General features: G+C 39.0%; 1 protein-coding gene across 2 annotated transcripts in view; it reads left to right on the top strand.

Annotated features, from left to right (window-relative positions):
* The window catches only part of RET (ret proto-oncogene), a 161,428-nt gene that overhangs the window by 122,339 nt on the left and 15,225 nt on the right, over positions 1 to 23,864 (top strand). For both annotated transcript variants that reach the window (XM_065067651.1, XM_065067652.1), the window contains 11 exons: positions 1,393 to 1,686; positions 2,165 to 2,406; positions 4,136 to 4,337; positions 4,793 to 4,992; positions 10,298 to 10,556; positions 11,696 to 11,821; positions 12,709 to 12,819; positions 16,534 to 16,653; positions 18,191 to 18,447; positions 19,575 to 19,722; positions 22,849 to 22,956. In XM_065067651.1, coding sequence (XP_064923723.1) covers positions 1,393 to 1,686; positions 2,165 to 2,406; positions 4,136 to 4,337; positions 4,793 to 4,992; positions 10,298 to 10,556; positions 11,696 to 11,821; positions 12,709 to 12,819; positions 16,534 to 16,653; positions 18,191 to 18,447; positions 19,575 to 19,722; positions 22,849 to 22,956 — 2,067 coding nt within the window. The remainder of the gene's footprint in view (positions 1 to 1,392; positions 1,687 to 2,164; positions 2,407 to 4,135; positions 4,338 to 4,792; positions 4,993 to 10,297; positions 10,557 to 11,695; positions 11,822 to 12,708; positions 12,820 to 16,533; positions 16,654 to 18,190; positions 18,448 to 19,574; positions 19,723 to 22,848; positions 22,957 to 23,864) is intronic.

Raw genomic sequence — 23,864 nt, 5'->3', positions numbered from 1 at the left:
CTCACCCTGTGGACTTCAGTACAGTGGGGCAGTTGCATTACTTGACATGTTTTTTTTCTTTTGTATTTCGCAGCTGTATAAGTCGCAGCTTTACATTGAGATTTGTGGTTTGTTCATCTACTGGTGCAAATTAAACCAATTCTTCTGTGTTAATGCTGGGTGCTTAGTGCCCAGACTAATGCAGTTAGATTAGTTCAAACTCTATATAAGTGATCCTTAAACTCTGGTAGTGTGGATTCACAAAGTACATTTGTATTGTAACACCAAACAGCTCTTGGAAGAAATGGTTAAGTGTACCTCTCAGCCTCTCTTGAGATTTGGCTTTGTTAGAGAAGCTTACTATTCAAGTACAGAAATGAATTATCACAGGTTTTTTTTCCCTTTCTTTTATGATCTAGCAGTAAATTGGTTTTGGTGATTTTGATCTATGAGGAAATTAGGTATCATTAGATGGTGGAGGAGGAAATGGGTGAGGAGTTAATGGCATACCGCTGTGATCAGTTGCAGAAATTCTGCTGTTGGAGAGTCCATAGTAACTGTCTTGGGTTTGTAAGAGCCATATATCAACACTACCCTTTGACTTGGGTGCCTTGATGTTTGAATGTTCAACTTCAGACACTTTCTGCTTTATTTTTTTAAGTGCTAAGTCCTTGATATCTCACCCGTTTTTGCTGAATTTTGGGTAGTCTCTGTTCATGAATATCAGATAGCTATTCTTTCTTTGTTCAGTTACAAATAACCATCCAGAACTGGAGAGTCTTGTTTTGTTCATGCGGATCAAAGTGACCTAGAGCATCTTTTCAAGTGAATTAGATCTATTACAGAGATGCTATCATTCTGTCTATAGTCAAACCAAGGTAATCAAGACAATTAAGGCTTGAGGCTGTATTAGTAGATGCCACAGGTTGATTTTAACTTCTGTGTTATCTTTTGAGCAGCTCTTTGTATTTTGAAATGATGAAGCAATTTGTCCTCTAAATGTAAATAATTTGGCCTGTGTTCTCCACTGGTATAAACTACCGGAATGCTGTGACTTAAATGACAGTTAGTAGTTGTCGTGATTCTGTCGTGAATATTTGTTGCCATTTTCTGCATTCTTTTTCCCGGCTGCCACCTTACTTTAGTCTCTCCAAAAAACAGTCCTATCAAAAAGCTGATTACTAACAGTGGCCTATTTTATGTTAGTGTCTTCCAGACAGAATGTTGATATTGTTCTGTGAGGTTCTACAATGTAAAGTTGCTGGTAACACCTACAGTTTTTTGGCCTAATGGGGTTATTAGGATTGTATACGGTTGTTTTGTGGAATAACGGACTGGAGCACAAAATGGGTAAAAGAAACATTAGCTTGTCTTCTATAAAATATTTATGCTGGCTTGTTTTGTTCTCTGAAGCTGTAGGAAACTGGATGCCGTTATCAAAGGTGATGCTGTATGTCTTCCTTTCATCCCACCCTTTCCAAGAGAAGGAATGTGACTCTGCTACGCGTGCCACAGTTTTCCTCTCCTTAATCAATGCTACTGCCCCAGCTTGCAGTTCCCTGACAGCAAGGCAGCTTTGCTTCACAGAAATGGATCTCTCCTTTCACATCAAAGAGAATAAACCACCTGGCACATTTCATCAGCTCCAGTTGCCCTCAGTTCATCATCTGTGTCAGAATCTCAGCATTTCCTATAAACTGCTGGCAGGTAAAACTGGAACTGAACCACTCGCGTACCAACAATAAACAGTTGCACTGTTAAGATCTCTTGTGTAGTAGATCTTCTAAACTGATCCTGTGAAGGGATTTCTCTTGCAAATGTGAACTGAGCCTGAAGATTTTACCTTTGAGATATACAGAGAGGATGGGAAGAAGGACTATCTCCTTTCCTAAGGAAAAGATCTGTTTTAGAAGTCTGCACCTGCTAAGAGCAGATTGGGAGTATCCTGAGCTTTAAATTGTGCTGCTTCTAGACTGTAGATTCTTCCCACCAGTTCCATGTTTTTTGCCTACCCTAATATAGCCCCACAACTTTCTTCTGTTTCACTTCTGAGTGTGCCTTTTATCATGCCGTCATGATGTCCAAATGGATTTACTTGATTGCAAAAGAGTATTCAAGTAAAAAACCTACCAGAGTCCTATAATGGGAGGTGACTTCCCCTTTTTATACTGTGTCTGTTTTTCAGCTGAAGGTATGCCCTTTCGCTACAACGAGAACACCACTGGCGTGAGTGTGACGCAGCGCTTGGATCGAGAAGAGAGAGAGAGATACGAGCTGATTGCCAAATGTACAGTGAGAGAGGGCTTCAGGGAAATGCAGGTGGAGGTGCCCTTCCTGGTGAATGTGTTAGATGAAGATGACTCCCCTCCCTTCCTTCCCAATGGCACTGATACTGCAGATGCTGTCGTGGAGTTCAACAGAAAAGAGGTAAAGTTCTCCTTTATCTAGTCCCTGAAGCAGGAGTGTAGCAGTGGGAGGCATGATGACTGGGAAACACAACGCTCTGGGTAATGGGTCACGGCATCAAGCACATGGCCATGTGCCGCCCTTCAGAGCTGTGATTGTAAGATGTTGAGTATGTAGAATTCCTTTCGTGCCAAGTTCTATCTTATTCAGACTCCAAATTAACAAGAGTTTGGGTCAGGAATTCAACAGTGTAAGGAAATGTGAGCATTTCCTGAGGTCAGGATGGACCATTGCTGAGACTGTGGTCTCACTGTATCTCCCCTGTATTTGTTACAGGTTTGCTTCCCCCAGCTGACTAAAATTGCATGTTGTTAGAGCAAACGTATGTGTGTGTCCTTCCCCTATGAGCAAATATATAAGATATCAGAACTACATGCAGAACATTTATTAGGATGCTGTAACAGTAACAGAAAGTTAGGAGAAGTGGTTGTCTCTGCCAACAAACATTGCACCCGCAAAGGTGTTAAATTTCCAGTGTCAGCCTGTTAAGGGAGTGCTCCAAGGTCTTGCTTTAATGGTGCTCTCCCACTTTTCTCTTACTGCCCCAAGGTGATCTATCAAGAGGTCTGAACCTCTGGGTGTCTTTGTGTGAGATCCCTGCACACGTGCACCCCTTGCTTCGGAAGCCAAGTACACAGGTGGGCTCTTTGGCTCCTCCCACTGGAGCAACAACCCTTTATAAGACAGTGGTATAGAGAAGACACTGTTTTGGGGGCTTAAATGATGCATTTTTCATGAGAGTTCTTCTGTTTCATAACAGCAACATCCTTTTTTTTTTGATGGTCAAATTTCCCTTTAAATAAAATTTTGCTCATTTTTGTGTCTGGACGGGAAAAGAATGATTTTGGGAGTTTGCTGCCACCTCCCGACTAGAACGAGTATTGACAAGACACCTATGAACACACCACAATTGCCTGGACATAAAGGAATTCCTTTTTACTTTTGAAAATGTTGACATTTTGGAGTTGTTTAGCTCTGGATGATAGAAAATTTATGTCTCGTAAAACTGTATAAAGTAAAATATTCCCTTTGAAATTACATGCCTGCAAAGCATCCAGAACATAGTGAATTTTGCTTCCATTTTACAATGTAAAAAAAAAAGCATTACATTTGGAAACTTTCAGTCTTTTCTAGTAAATGAACAAACTTGAAACAACCAAATGGCTAATAAAAATCTTAAAGGCCTTGTGGCTTCAGCGTACAGGTACAGAACAGCAGTCTAGTAGGCTAAGCAGAAGACAGACAACCTGGCCACTTCTGTCATTTTGGTAACAAGTTTGACCCATCTGAATGTACTTCTTGGCTTCCAAGTGCACATATTATTTATCTGCTTTTTTATTAGTGTTGTAGAATAACATCGATTTTAAAAAATGAAAAAAAAAAAAAATCTAGCACTATGCATGTGCACTCATTTCCTACTTCAAAAGTATAGCATAGTATAGTATTTAGATATAGACTGAAGTGATTATATGGCAAGTTCTTTTTCACTGCCATCTTCTTTTGAGCTTCTAACTCAGATTCAAAGAGCTGTGAAATTGTGGTAACCTGAAGCTTAAAATGAATTCGAATTAAAGTGGGCTTGAGTGAAAGTTGTGAGGTTTTATTTGACCAATATTTCAATCTCCCAAGCACATGCCAGAGGAAGAATGCTTCAGGTCATTCAGCAATGTCATTTAATATTTCCTTCTAGGGAACTGTCCTTGCAACGCTAACTGTATATGATGCAGACACGACACCTATTTATCCCCTTGAAAGCAGCAGAAAGAAATACACAGGAACCATCATTACCGATGATCCCTGGATAAGTGAAACATTTCGGGTAGAGCACATCTTTGATGAAATCCACTTCAGCCCAAATGGCAGCCAAGTGAGGGGAACTCAACATGAATACAGTAAGGTCACTTTCTTCAAATAAAGGACAAGTTGCTTGTTAGTAATTGACCAGTAAGCTCTTGAACTTTTCCCAACATTTTGTAAATATTGATCCAAAGAAAGCTGAGAAATTTGAAGTTAAACAAATGCTGAGTTTAAAGCGTGAACTGGAAATTCGGAGCTTGTGGCATCTTTGGGATAGGGACTGTACAGGATGATGTTGTGTATACTGATAAGAGGTTCTGATGGTGGGGTTCTCAGCATGGTAGGTAGAAGGGAAGAAGACTTCTCCAAACATCTTGAATTAGAGCATAACTCTATAGGAGGATATTCTCCTATTTAACTCATCTTGTGTTTCCTGTTGGGAATAACTTTGATACGTATGATCTTGTTATGTATAATTTTGTTGGGATTGCAGTATCAAAATATTTGCAGATAGCATGGGTCATTAATAGAGTAATCTTTTCCTTTGCAGAACTGGTACTGAATAAAAGTATTTCAGTCACTGAGCATCGTTCCTTCCAGTTGGATGTTTTGGTGAATGACACAGAATTTCATGGCCCAGAAAGATCGGTGATGCTGCATTTCAATGTCTCCATCCTGCCTGTCAGCATTCAGTTTCCAAACATGACTTACCAGTTCACAGTGAACAGAAACGCTGAACGTTTTGCACAAGTAAGAACTGTGTTAATTATACTTTCACTGTCTGTTAGAGACGGAACCTAGTAGATAGATCACTGGGGAGAGATGTGGTAGAGGATTGGTGGTTGCTGTTTTAAGTAGAATCAATGAAAAATGTGATATCAATATGGCTCTTGCTGGATGCGGTGGATAGCAGGTAGACTGGACACTAGCTCTCCCATCACATAATAAAAGAAGAGGGGCTACACATGGAAGTACTAATAGAAGTAGAGACTAGAGGACTTGCAACCAGGAGTTGCTTGGGCATAAGTAACTGGAAAAATATTAAGGGCAAAAAAAGAAATTTGTTCCAGATATTGGAGTCCCAGCTCTACAAATTCCAGCATGTTAATGGATTTTCTCTAGATAATGGCTAGTTAGTAATTAATGTGTTTCCTAATTTAACCTTTGTTTTAGCTTAATCACTACCATTGCCATTAATAATGCCTTCCAGAAACACTTTTCCAACAGGTTGACATTAATCAGGAGAAAATTACAATGTAATTCCTTCAGAACACATACGTTAATAAGGAACTAGTTCAATATAATTAATGTTATAAAAGTGAATATTAAAAACATCAGTGATGAGGCATTTTGGGAGAGCTGCTGGAAAGTATACTTCATAACTAAATAAAGCTATAAAACTGCTGCTGTATTTGTAGCAGAGAGGACTGAGACTAAAATATGATCATCTCAATTGCAGAGAAACCCAATTCATTAGACTTCTAAGGAGGAATTCAGTTTTATTAATCTTTAGGCCTCTGGCTAATTGTAAAAAGAAAGTAAAAGGGAAGTTAGATATATTGCATGTTCTTATATTTAATTTGATGAAATGCACTGTGGCCTGATAGCTCTTCAGAGTATGGAACAGGCCTTACACAACAAATACAAATGCTAATATATAGTCAAGGGTCATTTTACCCTTAGTCTGCACTGAATATCATAAATAAGAAAAAGGATACCAAGTGTGCTCATACAGCGGGCTCCCTACAAAAAGCTACTTCACATTTCATGATGCCTTGTGTCACGGAGAATCCTCGCAGGTTAATTTAAGGGACAACAGAGTCCAAAACAACTTTTATTAGACCGGAGAGGAACAGGGTTTTAGCACTCCAAAGTGACTTAAATAAAGGTTCGGATATCAGCTGAGGAAAATTATTTGAGGGGCAGCAACTGATACAACCAACAGGCGGTCCACAGTGTGCATACACGTGGCTTCACTCAAAAAAATACCGGAGCCGTCCCTGAGTCCCGGAGAAGTACACACTTGCCTAACACGGTGCGGGATTATTTTTAAAGAGATACACGCACTCGTAGTGAGTACGGGAAGTGTACACTCGCAATTGTGCGAGGGTAAATTTATACTACACCCGCAATCCTGCGAGAGTTAATTTACTTACACGTGCAAGTGTGCACTGAATCCTACACGTGCTTATGTGCACGGGAGGAAAATACACTCGCAATTGTGCGAGGAGCTCTCGGCGGCCACTCGCGATTGTGCGAGGAAATAATTTTACACGCACTCATATGGAGCGCGGAAAGTTATATGTGCATATGTGTACGAAAAGTATAAATATACTCGCAATCCTGCGAGAAGTTTTACTTACACCTGTGGCAGCAAGGCAAGCGGAGTCTCCATCCCGGGGAGGGGGGCTCTCCTGGCGGCAGTGGCTAAGCTCGTACTCCGAGAGACCCACACAATGAGCGGAGTCTCGACGAGAGTCCTGTTTTTGTTATCTGATCAGACCTGACTGTAGGCATTGTAGAAGCTTCTCTGCACCCCCCACACTGAGTGTGGGTGCCCCTGAAGCCTTCAAACATCCCCCACACTGGGCACGGCTCAGTGTGCCTGGCACTCCCTTCTCCTAATGGCCCAGGGGCCAGGGTGCTCTGGGGCCAAACAAAAGAAGCTGTTAGCCTCAAGTAGCAGAGAAAGGGGGAGATGTGCCATACTGAAGGAGGGAGGGGGGTTTGCATTCTGCCACACCTTGTGGCTGCAACTTTGAAATGTGCGGACCATTAGATACTTTGGAACACATTCTGTGCCTTTTGTGCAGATCACTATATTTTTTTGATGTTAAGTTTGGATTTTTTTATAGCACCACATTGTGAAAGCTCTGTTCTCAGTGGAGTAAAAACCTCATGCCTGGAGATAGGGTGAAATCAGTGGGCTTCCCCCTTAAAGTAGTAACAGCACAGGTATGCAAGATACTCATAGTCTAGCTCTTAGCATCTAGAAACAGTCCCCAACTGTATTTATGTCACAACATTACTGTAATTGTAAAAGTGTGGAAATGTAACTGTTAATTGCGTATGAATGTATATGAATTAATTTTTTTTTGGTGTGTATGTATATATATATATACACACAGATTTTACATATTGGTGTATGCATGTAATAATATTATGAACTAATTAATTAATTAATTCCAAATTGAATTGGGTTAAACCATGTTTATCTGTGCATACGCTGGATTGCCTGAATGCATTTGTTTGGAGTCTGGGAGTATCTAGTTTTCTAGTTCCAGAATGCAAAACCAAAACAAAACCAAACAAAAAATAGTTAACTTTTAAACAATTTTGCATGTTGTCAGGACAGTCAAATATCTGAAAGGGAATTTTAGGGTTTCTGGAAACAATGACGCTTCCTACTAACGATACAGTTTCACTGGGTGGCAGTAGTACCAGGGAAAACTGTTCTGGCAAGAACAACTCCAGGTCTGTGGGAAGACATCTCTCTTTGTGCTGCCTAAACACAAATTCACATAGAGTTTTTGTTCTGGTTCTTGACCAGAAAAATGCAAAACTCAGACTGGCTCTGGAGCTGGTCTTGATCAGTTAGTGTCATCCACTTACTTCTGAGGCTGTGTTTGAATTTACAGTGTGCTCAGGTTGGAGCACAAGTTAGCGGAAGGAGCTTAGTTCCCAGCACTTCACATTATTAAAGTCGTCTGCATAATTAGCTGTGATGTGCCAGAGCAGTGAGGAAAAGTACTGGGCCAAATCAATATGAAGGCTGAACTGTCTCTTGCCATAAGGAAAACACAAGAACGTGAAGAAATTATTAACTGCTGGGCTGATGCCATTTGTCTATTTGAACAGCTAAATGAATTGAATAACAGAAGCATGGCCTGATGGTAAAGGCTTGCCCAGTGGCATTTAACTTATCAAAGGACTTCAAGCTCTATTGACATTTACTGAGACAAATGATGAATAACATTGGCTGAGATTTTTAGAGAGGTTATATGTCCAAGTGTCCCTGGAATTCAGTGAAGAGGAACATTATCATTATCCAGACTTTATTAAACTCTGAAGCTCAAAAGATGGATTTTTCCGTTCTCATTTCTGATGATGGTTTTTCTGTGTTAACTATTGCGTGTCTTGCAGAAAGCACTCTTGTAGGTTGCTCCTGTGTATGTTGATGTTAATCCTGATTACCAGCCTCTTTTTCACCCTCCTTGTGAGAAAGAGGAGCTGGCTCCTTCTCTGTCCTTGCCCTGGTGCTGTGCTGTGCTGCATCCCGGAGCTGTGCTGGCTCCAGAGCCTGCAGTGCAGGACCAGGTTACGAGCTTGGGCTTCACGTAGCGGAATCAGCCAAAAGAGAAAGCCCATCTTTCTTGTAGAAACTTCTTGAGGGGAGGATTTTTAGCTTCTCCTCAAATTATGCAGAGAAAGCAAAACTGGCCCATGTGCTTCTCTGAGGGTAACCTGTTCTTTAGGGACTATGAATTTATGGGGAATTCTCCATCCCCTTTGAAGGAAATTTCTGTTGATCAAAAAGGTGCCTGGAAAAAGCAGTTATGACAGAGTAGGCAGAAAGGACAGTTTAATCTAGTGTGTATAAAGGCTAATGCCATGGAACATCATTATGTTATCCTCCTCCCTCTCCTCCTGCCTCAAAGAAACACCGTTGAAGCAGTTGCAAAACACTGCCAGTTGCAACACAGCACCCGAGCTAAGATGACGTGGTTCTGGAAGGGACCTGTCTAGACCTTGTGTCTAGACGGAGTTTGTGAACAGCTGAAGTCTTTATTTTTCTTCCTGCCAGTCCCAGCATGCTGTGGAGAGGAGACAGCATGGAAGAAATGGCCTAGTTTCTGATTGCTTTAATAGAATTTGCGTGTTATCCTGCCACCAAAATCTCACCAAAAAACCCCAGCAAATGGTGCCAAGTGACCAGTCAGTGATGTCAATGGGAATAAGTTGGATGAAGCAGGACTATGCTCTGGCAAAGTATGCTTCTAGGACTGCAAAAGCTTCCTTTCTGATTTTATATAATCCAGGTTCACAGGAAGAGGTCTTAGTACAAATAAACTTTTTGGTTTCTTTTAACATTATTTAATAAGAATGCTAGACCAAGATGCACAGATATGCTTTTACCAGCAGTGGTGTTACTTGAAAACACATCTTAACTGCAGCATTTGAAAAGAATTCATCACCAAGTTCCCAAAATAACACTCCACCCTTCACATTGTGGTTTTCCCTGCAAGGAAAGCCAATGCCTCTGGACCTGATCCGAATCCCACTCTTGTAAATGGAAAAACCAAAGTGAGCTTTGGATCAGTTCCTATAGGAGCTGGACAGGAGACAGGGCTTTACATTCCCGTGCTTCGTAAATAAATTGTTTCAGACTGAAGAATGCTCTAGCACAGATATTCTAGCAGGCAGAAGTTAAGTATGGCAAACCAAGATATTTTCATTTTTAGATTAAAATGTTCAAAGAATTGCTAATGGAAAACAATGAGGTTCTTATTTCTTTTAAGACTTTCAGAGAACTCTGCTGGCTAGAAACTTTTCAACTGTATTATTTTGAAAATTATGTATTAGCAATTTCTATTTCTGTCTTATTTGAAAAGAGTCTCAGGTTTGTTTACACTGAGCTGCTTGCTTTCTCCAGCAAAACCAAAGCTTTTCTCACTGATCAGCGTGGGACAGAGCAGGGACTGAACTCAGACTTTCTCAAATCACAGAGCCTTGTTCTCACACTGCTGACCATCAATAGTAGGCACCAAGAATCACTGAGTCTCTGGGTCAAGGCTTCTTGCATATTTCCACTGTTAGACTGAAGACAATAGTAATGCTTTACCTCTCATTTTTCCTGAGAATAAATCCCATTTGAAGCATTCACGTACTGCATTAGTAGTTCAGCATCAACTCTGCAAACCCAAGATAAATGCTGAACTCTGCGAGGTGTAATATGCTCAGTTTTCCTTCAGACATTTTTGGGAAGCACCGAATATTTGTGATGTATAGTTTTGTTTCTGTTGTCTGTGATTTCTTTGTTGGTGTTTGAGCCTAGATAGGAAAAATCTGCATCGAAAACTGTATGAAATTCCGTGGTGTGAACATCTCCTACAAGTTACAGTCCCACAACACAAGCTGCTATGCTGTCGGCATACTTCAAGGCCGAGAAGATAAATATGGAAGCCTTTACGTGAATGACTCCTCTGTGCTACGCAGACCCGAATGCAAGGAAATACAATACACAATTCAAGCTACAGACAAGCAGAGCAGGAAACACACCAAAACCCTCCTCACTATTGTATTGGAAGGAACTCGTAAGTGCCTGAGTTAACTAAAGCTATTTACTATTTAAAACTGTTACTGGTATTAGATGACGCATTAGTAGGGTGATCTATAAAAGGATGGCATTAACAATAAAAATAAGCTTGAACTACAACACAGAGATTGCAAAGATTGCATTTTGAGTTCTGATTCAGACCTGCCTGTAGCAGATATTTATTTGAAGAATTAATGCACAGAGAGGTGGTGTATCATGTGCAATTCCTAATGACCATGATGACATTTGACGTAGATGAATCTTTTTTGTGTGTCTGTGTGACTTCTGTTTTCTATTTCACATATTCTTATGGGGAAAAAACCCCATGTATATATGAAACCACAAGTCTCTGGCCTAAGTATAGTTATTCAATCATCTTTCTCCTCACTTCCCTCTCCAGTTTTTACTTTTTTAAAAAAATAATTTTGCTTAACATTCATGTAGCAATTGCATTGATTTCATTTTATGGGAAAGTTCACAAAGGCAGAATGTAAGAAATATTCTACAACAGCCACAGCAGAGGAGGATTAGACTGGAAACATAATCATTTCTCTCCAAACCATATCACACTTTGTGGAGAATCCTAAAATTCTACCAGACAATTGCCTCCCTTTCCTTGTATCGGATCACAACTCCTGTGCCAAGAGCGAACAGGCTGAGGAAGAAGAAACACAAGTCTGCAGTGGACTTTGCTTCTTGCAAGAGCCTTGTGCTATCTGAAATCACACATTTCTAGCTGTTGCTCTTTGGGCTACTCTCACATTAGCCCAAGTACTGAATGTTTTTGCTTAATTAAAAGTTTTGTATGAAGCTATAGTACTTAATGTCCCCATTTCTCTGTTACCAGTATCGTAGCAGGTTTCTATAGTTCTAGGCATTGACAGTGTGCTATCAAGCAGAGATAACTTGTGTCATCATGTTTATATTTTATTTCACAGAAGAGAAACATCTGGACTTCTCTTTAATTGTTATTTAAGTTTCCTGATAGTTGGGTCAGTTAGTGTTCAGTCTTTCTCTCCTTTCTTCATCTTTCCCCCATCTACCCCTAAGAACAGAGTTTTCCTTCTGATTAGAGCTGAATTGCTTGTGTATTCATCTCTCTTGTCCTGAACTGATGGTAAACACTCTTCCCAACAGTTTTAAAGAAAGAGGAGGACTGCCCTGACTCGTGCGCTGTGAGTAAGCACCACGCTGAATGCGAGGAGTGTGGTGGCCTGGGAGTGCTGACAGGACGATGCCAGTGGAGACAGGGCAGTGGAAAAGGTACCTTTCTGTTGTGTGAAACCAAGCTTCTGCTTAGTCATCATTGTGCATTTGACTTCCATGGATATAAGATGATTTATTCTGGCTGGACAATGTGGTATTGTAAACTACACAGAAGATGTGGCTAAAAAAAATTAATCATAATACCCAAATGAAACATGCATTAGGAAGGAAAATGCTGTTAAGTTGGGATGGTCATTCTTGATCTTGTCCCTGGTGATCTTGAACATGGATACATAAAATGCAAAGTACTGAATTGGTTTTGCACCAGTGTAACAGGAACAGGTGATTTGTGGCTTGCAAGATAATCTCTGTGATCATGAATCGAGTTTAAATGTGCCAGTGAGGCACTGAGCAGGTATGCCCCAGCAGACTGTGAGCACAGATGCAGTGCCTCTGTTGTATCTGTTTCCTGTGGTCCGTAGCACAGATCTGGTGGGTGACAGTACTCTTAACTCTTCCAGAACAATGCCTCTGTGTTCATGCTTTATCCCTTCAAACTGCATGAGTATCACAAATTATCTTTGCCTACTTGTAATTTCATATTCAAATATGTGTGAAATTGTGTAGAGGCATCCTTAGTTGTGAAAGCTGCTCTTGAGACTCAAAATGGTCAAATAGCTCTTTTTCAAGTAATACTCACTGTAACTGCAAGTGACATGCCCAAAGGGCTGTCAAAGGCACAAAGCAGAAAACATAGTGAAAAATAGAGTTGCTTTTAGCTGTTTTCTTGCCTGTTAGTTCAGCAGATTGTATTTATAGATATTCATAAGTGTTTATTTTAAAAAGAAAAGCAACCCGTTTTTGGTGTGTGAACATAGCCATGCAGTTAGCTTTCCTTCAAAGCCTTGTGGTGTGTGTGCAGCTGTCTGTGCCTGTGTTCACAGGGATCACCACAAACTACTCGACGTGTACCCCGAGTATCAAGACTTGTCCAGATGGCACTTGTGACGTGATTGAGAGCAAAGACCCAGCCGTGTGCCCCCAAGACTGCACAAGTACGGAAGTGTTTTAGGATTGCCTTTTTTGTGTCACCACTGATGGCTGTTTGAGTTCCACTTTCTTGATCCCAAATAATTTTACAGGTTGAACATATTTACCATCTCTGCATTGCCATACTGGTGTTTGAATCATACAAGAGAGTTAAGGTTATGGGGACTAATCTCATTCTTTATTAAGCTAGTCAGCCAACAACTCTTGGCTGACAGTGGTGGAAAGATAACATTTTCTCAGTAATTTTTGTTCTGCTCCCTGTGTTAATTCACAGGTAGTGCTTTTCAGTGGAGGTATTTACTGAAACAAGTATAGGTTTTAAACAAGTTAATGCCATATTTCCAAATTTGAGCACAATATGATGGAAAACACGCCTCTTTGAACTGAAATTTAAATAAATAAAAAGAAACAAATTTCAATTTAAAATAAATGTGCTTGCAAAGGATCATTTGGGGAAATGCACCTGGCCTTATTTGACAGGTGACCACCAAAATGATCCAATGCCGTACCTATTTGAAGATACAGGCAGAGATTCATATGAACAGCATCCATGAAGGAAGAATTGAAATGCATTTGTGTGTTTTCATGAGCACATCTATCTACATTCCGTTCACTCATACCTGCAAGTTCACAAATCACCCTAGAAGGTAAAAAGGTTAGAAAAACAGCATATTGCACCTGAGCAATTTCAGTCTTCTATGAGACAGCAATGGATGTCTTTATACAGCATCCAGTATCTGATTCAGGAACAAAGGCATAGACATTTCTTGAATAATTCTCCTGGGTCTGGCATTCTGTACTCCAAGTTTACATTTTGAAATTGAGTCTTAGAGGAACTAGGTTATTCTTACAGGCTAGGACTTATGTTCCTCTATAAAAGGAATGAATTAAAGACGTTTTTTTTTTCATTTCTTACATGCAAGAATGAGATTGTGTATTGTAAATTACTTTTATCACAAAGCTAATTATTTCATTAGAGTGCATAAAAAGCAGTCATAGTGGCAGAAATGCTAGAAGTGAATGCAAATAACTTCTCTAATCATCTGGAAATAATTCTTTATTGGTAATAACCAGAATCAGTTGTCATTCTAAAAGTGGAAATATTTGTGCCAGAGGCTGCAATGCTAAAACACGTAATACGCAACATATGCAGCATCAGATGTTTTGCTCAACAGAAGTCTGAAAGAAATACTGTCTTATTAGATACTAGAAGCAGGCAAGTAAGACAAGCTTTCAGGATGTTATGTATGCCTTTTTAATGCCAGAGTTGGATAATTTTATATGTGATTTGATGCAATTCAGAATGTGGGCTGATGCCTGAAAACAGTACACTTAGAGACAAAGAAATGAGTGAGTTTTGGGAGCTCAGATGTGCAGGAGTACAATTATATTGGCTTTTACTGGCAGGGGACATTTCTTTGGCAATGGAAGGCAATACATAGAAAAACCCCAGATGTGTTAAGTTCAAGGATATTCTTTAAGTACAAAGAGTTGCTGAAATACTTATTTTTATGGTTAATCTATCATTATGATGGCTATGTACTTGAGTTCCAGAATTGCTTTCTCACACTAACATTATGAATATTGCATTTAAGGGCACTCATCTGAAACATCTGTGGCTGTGACTGTCAAATAGAGGCAACCTAACTGCATTCTAAGCCAGAGACTTTCTTTTAGCAAGTAACTGCTGCTTCAGCTCTGTTTGCAGTGTGAGAATCTAGCTAAACATTTGTAAATGAGCTTTGTAGGTTCCTCTGAACTTTGGCTTTCTGATAATGGAAAAAAAAAAGCCCCCATACTGCTTCTCCCTTGCTTTGCATGTCATTGTTTTCAGTGGTAGTTGGACATGATATTTAGTTTTGTCCAACAGCCAGTGTTTTTACTTTCTGAATTTTGGTGTGATATGGGATATGGCCTCTGTTTTTCCTTTTTCCAAACAGTCTTGAAACAGGGATAGATCTTTCCCACCACAGGGCGATGGAAACAGCTGATGATTTAAAGCAGGAGCATGTAAAAGACCACATAATTCAAACCAATATTGATAGCTCTTGGAATTTCCCTACCAGCAATGCATTGGCAAAAATTACATTTCTGAGTCACTGGGATGTGTACAGGAAGCTCTTTGTTTCCAATATACACCTGCAGTGAATGTGTACTCCTTTCCATGCTGTGTAAAAACCCTTTGTGCCCAAATCCCTCCCTTGTGAACAGTTTAGATAGGACCTGCTCATCCCCCGCTTCCCCCTTCTTCCAGGTCATCAAACATATCCAGACATACATAAATGCATATGATTTTTCTGAGGCTAATGGAAACTTCATTTCTTCACCTCTTCATGATAGACGGAGTTGGCTGGTGGGGGGGAAAAGCAAGAATTTTTGGGAATACCCACTCTTCTTTGAACACGTGTCAGCTCAGAGAGCACTGCTCAGCACAGTCTCTTCCAAAATTAACCATCCGAGCTGCACATAATTTAGTAGATATGGCCTCTCTGGAAAGATGGTCAAGTCTGTGTATTTTGCATAAATACTCAAGTCCCCATTTCACTTCTTCTAAAAAAGGATGTTTGCCTTGCTGTTGTCAAAAAATATCCTCTTCCACAATTCATGTTAGGCATCCAAAGAAATGTAAAAGAAATGGTCATTCACTCTGTTACTAAATTAGATATAATGGAGGAACATTAGTTGAAATAAAAAGAAGACTATATTGAAAATAACTCATTCATCTTTTGAGTCCCTTCATGGTTTAGGCAATTTTTCTGAAAGGCAGCTAAGCTTGCAGAACTTGGTTGGTTTCTGTCTATACAATGCTGCTTGTGATTAAAGGCTATTTATGAATGGAAAATGTCACAACTACGGTCATTTTTATAATATATATGCAGAAAAAAAAGTGACTTACTTGGAAACACAGTTGCAGTCTCTCTGCATGAAGAACTCCTGCTTGAAATCAAGAGTAGTTCTGCATGAGTTGCTGCACTTTTTTCCCAACATTAGATAATGAAAGATTCATTTTTTATCATTACACTTGGCACTTACTCTTAGTGCTTTTGCTAGACTGTCCTGTGGCATTTTAGAGATGTGATTAAGTATAGTTATCTGCATTGGACTTTTCCAAGGTAAGAGGAAATTGGCATTGATACCAGGAATAGAATTGAAGTCTGTAGACCGCAGGTCAATACAACTGGTACATCACCTCATGTGTAAAAAAAAAAACATAAGACGATGGTAGAGAAAACTAAAAAAGGGAAGATATTTTACAGAGAATTTTAAAACGTAAGACCTCAGTGATACAGAATCATAAAGCTTTATGAGCTAACTGAACCATGACAGCCATGAGATGATCATTTGAGGTAGATGTTTGGCATACATAATGGCGTTCTATAGAAGGTTCTAATGGGTATGTGAAATAAGGAAAGTATCTCAACTATGTGTTGCAAGGAGAACAATTATATTTTTAGTATAGATATATTTTAATCCAGAGTTTGCTATAATGGGAATAGCTGCTAATCAAGTCTAATGTTCAAGCATTCCAAGATCCCCTCACCTCAGGATCTCAGAAATTCCAGAATTTAGACACTCCCCTCATTCTCAGGAATCCCTGTCATTATCACTGTGCTGCTCCGTCAAATTTCAGATGCATACTAAGATAAACCCATGGAAAACTTTGAGCCTTTTCTTTTGACTACATGTGAGAATCTTGGCTTGTGTCTGTGTTTGATTAGGTGCAAACATTATTGGTGGTCATGGGAAAGGCACTGGAAATCTTGGAATTAGGTCAGGACATGGGATTTGTTACTGCTTCCCAAGACAGAACTGTTATTGTGAGAAAGATGATATCCAGGGTAAGTCTAAACATTATCTGCTGTTATCATATTAGTATTTTCCTCTGTTTGTGTCTACCTTCTGTATGTATACAATGCTTTAAATGTGTGAGCATGTTAATAAGCAATACCTAAATTAATTAAGAACTGGCACCTTCTACTCTGGAGCCTGAAAATGTCCAGAGGGAGGTTATTTCTGTCTTTGATTAAAGAATCCTTTTTATCTGTTACTACATGACAAACAGGTTGGTTGTCCTTTGCTTTCCAGCAGCATTTGCATTTTAGTGAGACTCACCTGGTGTTTACAAAGACAGCTAGCAGAATTAGAATAATGACTTCTATTACTTTTAAGTAATTCCAGCCTCCTAATCATTTCTGAAAATCTCAGCTTCCAAATGTCAGAGAAAGCCAGCAGCCATTGTGTTAGGAGGAGGTGTGGATTAGTGGATTACTTTTTTCACTGACCTTTGCTTAAATAGAAAAGCTCTATACATTTGTTTAAAAAAGATTGATGTGGATTAAGTACTGGTGGTTTGTTTGTTTTCTTTTGTTTTTTAATAAATTTTATTATTGCTTATAATAGAACATGAAATATTTCGCATCAGCTGAATTGTTTGTTATATATATCTCAGTTTACTCTTTTGAGTAAATTTTCGGAAGGCATAAGAAGAAAAAGAGGAAGCATAAAGCTTCTTGCTTTTGCCTTTTTTTTTTTTGAAATTGTGGAGGGATATTGTGCTGCTTGTACTTCTGAGGTACAGGTTGCAGAAGTAGCTAAGTGAACTATGGATCTGAAGTCAGGATTGTCTTAGGAACAGTGCAAGGACTGTATTTTGGATCTCTCAGTGTCTTCAGGAAGTGACTCCCTAGAAATGCTGTCTAGTGGCACACGGACTTAAGTAAACTCTGTTTCCAAAGCAAGACGCTAAAAGTGCTTCTGCAAAAGGCAAAGTGGGAAATGGGGAGGAAAAAAATGCATATTGCTTTTGAAGCAGTTGCAGCATTAGGCAGTGTTTTCAGAAATAATTATTTTGTTAAATACAAAGCAGAAATATTCTAAGTCTCCTAATCTAAAAAGTTGAAGAGAAATGTTATTTAATGTCTAATAAGTGGAATAATGAATTAAATTCACATTTGAAGATTTTATTTGATGAGTTGGATGACTCTAACATAAACTGTTGTCCGCAAGAAAAATTTGGTCACATGTCTCCAGAGATGTAAGTAGCATCAGAAGATCAATATATGGTAGGCTGGGTCTTAAAGAATAGTGACAGAAGTAGCTTACATCTACAAAGGTCAGGAATATAGGGTCAAGCTACCTGTGCTTACATTTAACCAGTTAGGCAAACAATTACCTGTTGGTGTCCAAAATTGGTACGTGCAGTGGGCATATTTGCAAATTCTGAGGTTTCATTGAGAATTAGCTATTAGGCTTTCCTAAGTTTGTAAATGATTCTGAGTTCTGTTTCTGTCACACCTATGTGTGTGTCACGTGTGCTGCCAAATCGGAAGTAGGAGGCAACAAGCAAAGTTCTAAGATGTTCTTCTTGGTCCACAGAGCAACTGTGTGATGATGTGTGCAAGACTGTGATAGCAGGGGCAGTGCTGCTGTCCTTCATCATCTCTGTGCTGCTTTCTTCCTATTTCATCCATCGGTACCACAAGAATTCTCCGAAGCCACCTATTGCCTCTGCAGAAATGACGTTCCGACGCCCAGCCCAGTCCTACCCCATCAGTTATTCTTCCACTAATGTCCGCCGGTCTTCTTTAGATTCCATGGAGAACCAGGTGTCTGTAGACACCTTTAAAATACCAGTAAGTCTGACATCATTTTGCACGCTCTTTTTCTATGTCTTTATTGTTCCTGAAGAATATTTGTTCATGCAGAAAATCTTACTAGAAGTGCAATCTATTCAAAGAAATACCTGATTCAGCTAACTGTAATAAACCAGAAACCATGTGTACAGGCAGGGAAGTGAAGATAATTAATGAGTAATTGTATAAGCCATATATTTTTGTTATGTTTTAATACAATATAGCATCTTAGGCCTAATTTGAGCCTTTTTTTTTAACTAAATGTAACTCTCCATTTGACAGTAGTGTGGTTTTACTTTGTCCAATTAAATACTAATAATCTGTAGGTTCGTAGTCTCTGTGATGAGCCATAGTATCACAACAAGGGTAAGTTTAAAACAAAACAGGCTGTAGGTGTTGGTTGAAGTGTAAGTCTTACCCACATCTTGAGGATCCTTTCCCAGTCATGTGATCATACATTTAATTTATCACATACTATCCAGGATGCCTGCTGGCTGGTGCATTTTCATGGACTGACATGGTACAGAAACAGTGCCACTTTATGAGACATGTGGCAGTATCAAATCTGTTTGGATATTAGATATTGAAGTCTTCACAGACCTTATGCTCTGTTTGCTTTCATTTCTTGTCTTGTTTGTCCACCTGTCATCATTTTTGCAACTGTAAGGCTTAATAGCACTAATTCTGTAAGAGAAGGATTGTTCTCTCTGATGAATTCTTAAGGGAAATCCTTATTCTGTGAGTAAAACTGTTATACTTCTCTGTGAAGTCCAAGGTTACATATTCATAGTTATTCTGAAAGCAAGCATTTCTCTGTTGTTGTTTCATTTTTCATCTGTATCCGATTTTTCCAGACCTGTAAATATAATCCGTTATCCATAGACTATGTGTACAACTTGTTTTGAAGTAGATGATTTCAAGGTAATGGAAAAATACTTTCAAAATACCTAGAGATTCAAAAGCTTTTGTAGGAATACACTGATAGTGATCAAAAAAGCAACCAAGCATTGTACACCAAACTGTACCAATTCCTGAAGAATGTTTTCCTATTAAACATTAACACTTTGTGTGCAGCTAGCCGCTCCTTTTCTTGCTTCGTCTTATAGGGTTCTTTTTCTCTCCTGCAGGAAGATCCAAAGTGGGAATTCCCTCGGAAGAACCTGGTTTTGGGCAAGACTCTTGGAGAAGGAGAATTTGGAAAGGTTGTCAAGGCAACAGCATTCCGACTCAAGGGAAGAGCTGGCTATACCACTGTGGCAGTAAAAATGCTAAAAGGTACATTCACATTTGGGTCTCAAATGATTTGAAAACTAGTTCTTGTAACCTCTGAATGGATTTTAAGAGGGGCTCGCATGAAAGTAAGAGGTCAGCTAAAACCAACCATTGTCACAACCTCCATTTTTTTCCAGCATTCTGTTATATTCTGACAGATTTCTTGCTTTAGGAGCCAGCATCACGTTTATCCATATAAGTAGTTTCCACAAATTGTAATTAATTATGTGTGAGGAGACCCTAACTTAACATAGAAAATGTCTTTAATTTTGTTTGGCATTGATAGGAATATTGCAATGGCTTGTTAAAGCTTTCTGATTTTTTTTTTCCTTTTTCCTCTACCCAGTTTTCTTTGACAAAGCTTTTTAAATGAAACTTTTTAAATGAAAGTGATAATGTCAAGATACATAGTAGAACTATTAAGTTATTTTTCTGATTGAGAATTCCATCTACTTTTATACTTTCTGATCTGCTTTTCAATTACTAGGAGCTCTGCCAAACTGGCTTGAATAGCCCATTACGGTCTCCTGGTCTTCAGTTTTTCCTAAGACTTTAAAGCCAGGGAAAAAAAAAGTATGCCTACATAATGTTGAGATGATAACATTTAGACCTTGACCGTTTGTTCCTGTTTTTGTTCAGTAGCTTCAGCCCCAAATATACCTGCTGCTTTCCCATATAGAAAATAAATTATTCTGAAAGAAAACCATGAAGAAATCAATGTTTTTGCTTGGTGTCTGAAGTAGGAATTCTCCAGTATTACTGCACATTTCAGGTGGAAGCTGTTGTAATGCATGGCTTTTGCCACCTTTACAATTATATATGTGAGTATAGATTTTACATATCTAATATCTGAGCCTGGTTTCTAATTAGGAATTCACTAGACATGCAAGGATAGTGAAAGAGGTCAGTGCTTAAATCAGTTCATTCAGAAGGCCTTCTTTTTCACCACATCCTGAAAGATGAAATAGGTATGAAAAGAAAATTGTGTCCTTCTCTACCATCTTGTGGACTCATTCATATGAGCATGTAGTCCCTACATATCAGGCACCTAGAGATACATGAAACAGAATAGAGAAACAAGCTTCAGAAAGGCTTATGGACCTCATCTGCTGCTTGCGAGCAAAGATGCTGCCCATCTAATTATTTTACCACAGAAATAAAGGCATTATGAAGTGCATGCCTGCATTGCAAGAGGTTCAGTGGAGAACAGGTCATGTGGAGGAAATCCAGGAACTAAGTCTGTTCAGAAGTGAAGACTAGTTAACTTGTAATACTCAAGTAATGACCTGTATACCATTATCAATAGAATAGTCTTAGTAATAATTTCATTTCATCTTTATTTGTGTACTTGTGTCACTGATTTTTCTCACACATTTTCATTAACAACATGCGACAGAGTTAAGATTCAAGATGCAGTGGTTAAAATGTTGCTTTTACTTGCAGATAATTTAACATTCAGCTTCCCCTAGCTCTTAAGAAGGAAAGAGTTGACAGAATTGATAATGCGAAGGAGTAACCCTTTATTTTAAGCACCTTATTTTAATAAATTGATCTGACATTTACAGTAATACTTCAGGCTCTAATGAATCCCTTTGTAATGTAAATTACATTGCAGATAGTCACCTGAAATTCTATTTTCCAACTTGGCTGCGGAGAACATTTGTCATTCTGCATATATTTATCTGTTGCTATCAGTTTAACTTTACTGTTAACACATAACGACTAAGTATAAGAAATGCGTTAGTCCACAGTGGTCTTTACGATGCTGTCAGGACAGTTATTTTGGATCAGGCCAACATCACCCATTCTTTCCCTATAACAGATACAAAAGCGGTAATTTGTCCAAGTGTTAGGGACTTTACTCTGCCTGATTTTTAAAAGGGAATGGTATGTGAACCGTTGTATAATGGAGAAAGCCCCCTGCTTATTGCATAAAAGTTATCTCCTGCCTGAGCGGCATAGATGGGCATTATCTGTGGTTAAGAACAGACCAGAGTAGGATGTTTCCTACTTTGACAACTTGACAGTAAGTATCGGGGAGGGAACAAGGAACAGTAAGTAATTAGCTGAGCCAAGATAGTGTTGGATCTATGGCTGGAGGTTTAAAGTGCCCATTATTGGCACTTTTTTCATATAAATTAAATCTGACCTCCTCTATGATATGAATGCCGTCATTACAATAAAGTTAAAGGGGAAAACACCAACCTATATGTAAACAGACACTATTCAAAATTGGTATGTAAATAATATGTAAATAAATCATTTGGTGCTTACAGCTTTTATGGAAAAACATACAGTGTGGTACGAGAGATCAGAATCTGAACTTGTTTTTTATTAGCTTTAAGTAAATGTGACCACATACTTGTCAACTGTCCCTAAACACTCTAGGAACTATCCAGAGAGGTTCATATGTCAGAGAGATTAAGAATGAGGTAGAAAAAGGGTTTTCTCTGACCTATGGCGTCTTTATGACTGAAGGTCTGCTTCAAGCCCCAGTGCGTTCAAAGAGGAAGTTTGTTAGTCAGAAGAATTCTGCAAAACCAAAATGCCTGAAAGGCTGAGAAAGCCTCTAGGGGATACACAGTGACACGATTCCACTGACATCAGCGAAGTCTGCATACATATCTCCCATTAAAAACAATCTGAACTGTATGTCTGGCTTCTAGATCTGGATGTGTGCTACAAGTGTAAGCCAGTAGATTAGTGGATTGTTATTCTGTCGGAAAAAGTATTCAGGAGGACCTTTCACTGCACTGATTCACCCTAAAAAGTTACTCTAGAACACTAGAAAAGGTTTGTAATAATTTCATGGCATCTTCAAGACATTACAGACTCTGGTCTTGGTTCTTAGCTGACCTGCTCCTCCTGTAGTCATTTGTGTCAGAGCAGGGCGATGATTAGAGCAGGTGACTGAGCCGGAACAGCAGCAGCCCCAGTCGCTTGGTTCCGATGTGAATGACTGCAGGAGAGTGGAGGTGGGGAACTGTCTCTCTGGTGGAGAAGTCTGGACTTTTCCAACCTCTTGCTAATTCCAGGAGAAATGGTTCATCTTGTACGTCAGGCGGTACATAGAGAACTCTTGAGTAATGCTTTGCTAACCACAACTGTGTGTTTGGATGCTTTCTGCAGAAAATGCTTCCCAGAGCGAGCTGCGAGATCTGCTTTCGGAGTTCAACCTTCTGAAACAGGTGAACCATCCTCACGTCATCAAACTTTATGGAGCCTGCAGTCAAGATGGTAAATATTAGAAGCTTGTTATTAAGATGAAAATATCAACCAAAGAAATAAAAAGCAGGTTATTGAGTTTGGACCACTGCTTAATAATTGCTGAGCATCTTTTAAATTTGCTGCTGGCTGAAAAAAGGAGGGACCTATAAGAAAAGCAATGTTTGAAGGGAAAGGAAAATGCAGTTCAGTGTAACTAAGCATTCTTCCTGTGATTTTCTTCAATATACATTTTGATTCTGAAGCCATTCAAACTGTAACCAATCTACTACCAATTCTCTTCCAATCAATATTTATTTTTATATTGTTATTTATATTCACATTATTGTTTCCAAATGTGGGTTATATTTAAAGATTAATGAGGTTTTCATTATTGTTGTTATTCATACTAAAACAATGCTTTGAGGCCTGAACCAGGGACTGAGATCTCCCTTTGAAAAAAAAAAAAAGGAAAAAAGACAAGACAACTACAGATCCTTTTGTTAAAATATAGCTTGATATTCAGTTCTCCTCCTGTGTCACAAAACCATCGTCTCCCTGTTGTTGTGAAATATTTCCTAAAAGCCACAGATATTGAAACGTTTATTTCAAGGTGGCAGTTTTTCAGACATGTGTATTATAAACTGTCAGTTTTTTTCATTGTTGTGCATAGGAATTGAACTGAATAATTTCTGTTCATATTAAATGAAGTTGCATGGCAACATCTTCTTCCTTTTGGATCTATAACTATGCAGCCTAAAGTCTCGGTATGCATGTTGTGACCTTGGGCAAAGGTCTGCTGCCTTTGCCCAGCCAGTGCTGTTCCAAGTTGTAGACAGAAAATATAACTCAGGACTGAGTCATCTCTGAGTCTCAGTAAAGTAATGAACCAGTGGGGCAGGATGTATTTTTTTTTCTTTTCAGTACAATGTATTTTTCCA

Source organism: Columba livia, chromosome 6, assembly GCF_036013475.1.
Source record: "Columba livia isolate bColLiv1 breed racing homer chromosome 6, bColLiv1.pat.W.v2, whole genome shotgun sequence".
NCBI lineage: Eukaryota > Metazoa > Chordata > Aves > Columbiformes > Columbidae > Columba > Columba livia.
The sequence above is the reverse complement of the archived record's forward strand: the minus strand, read 5'-3'. Positions and strand labels throughout refer to the sequence as shown.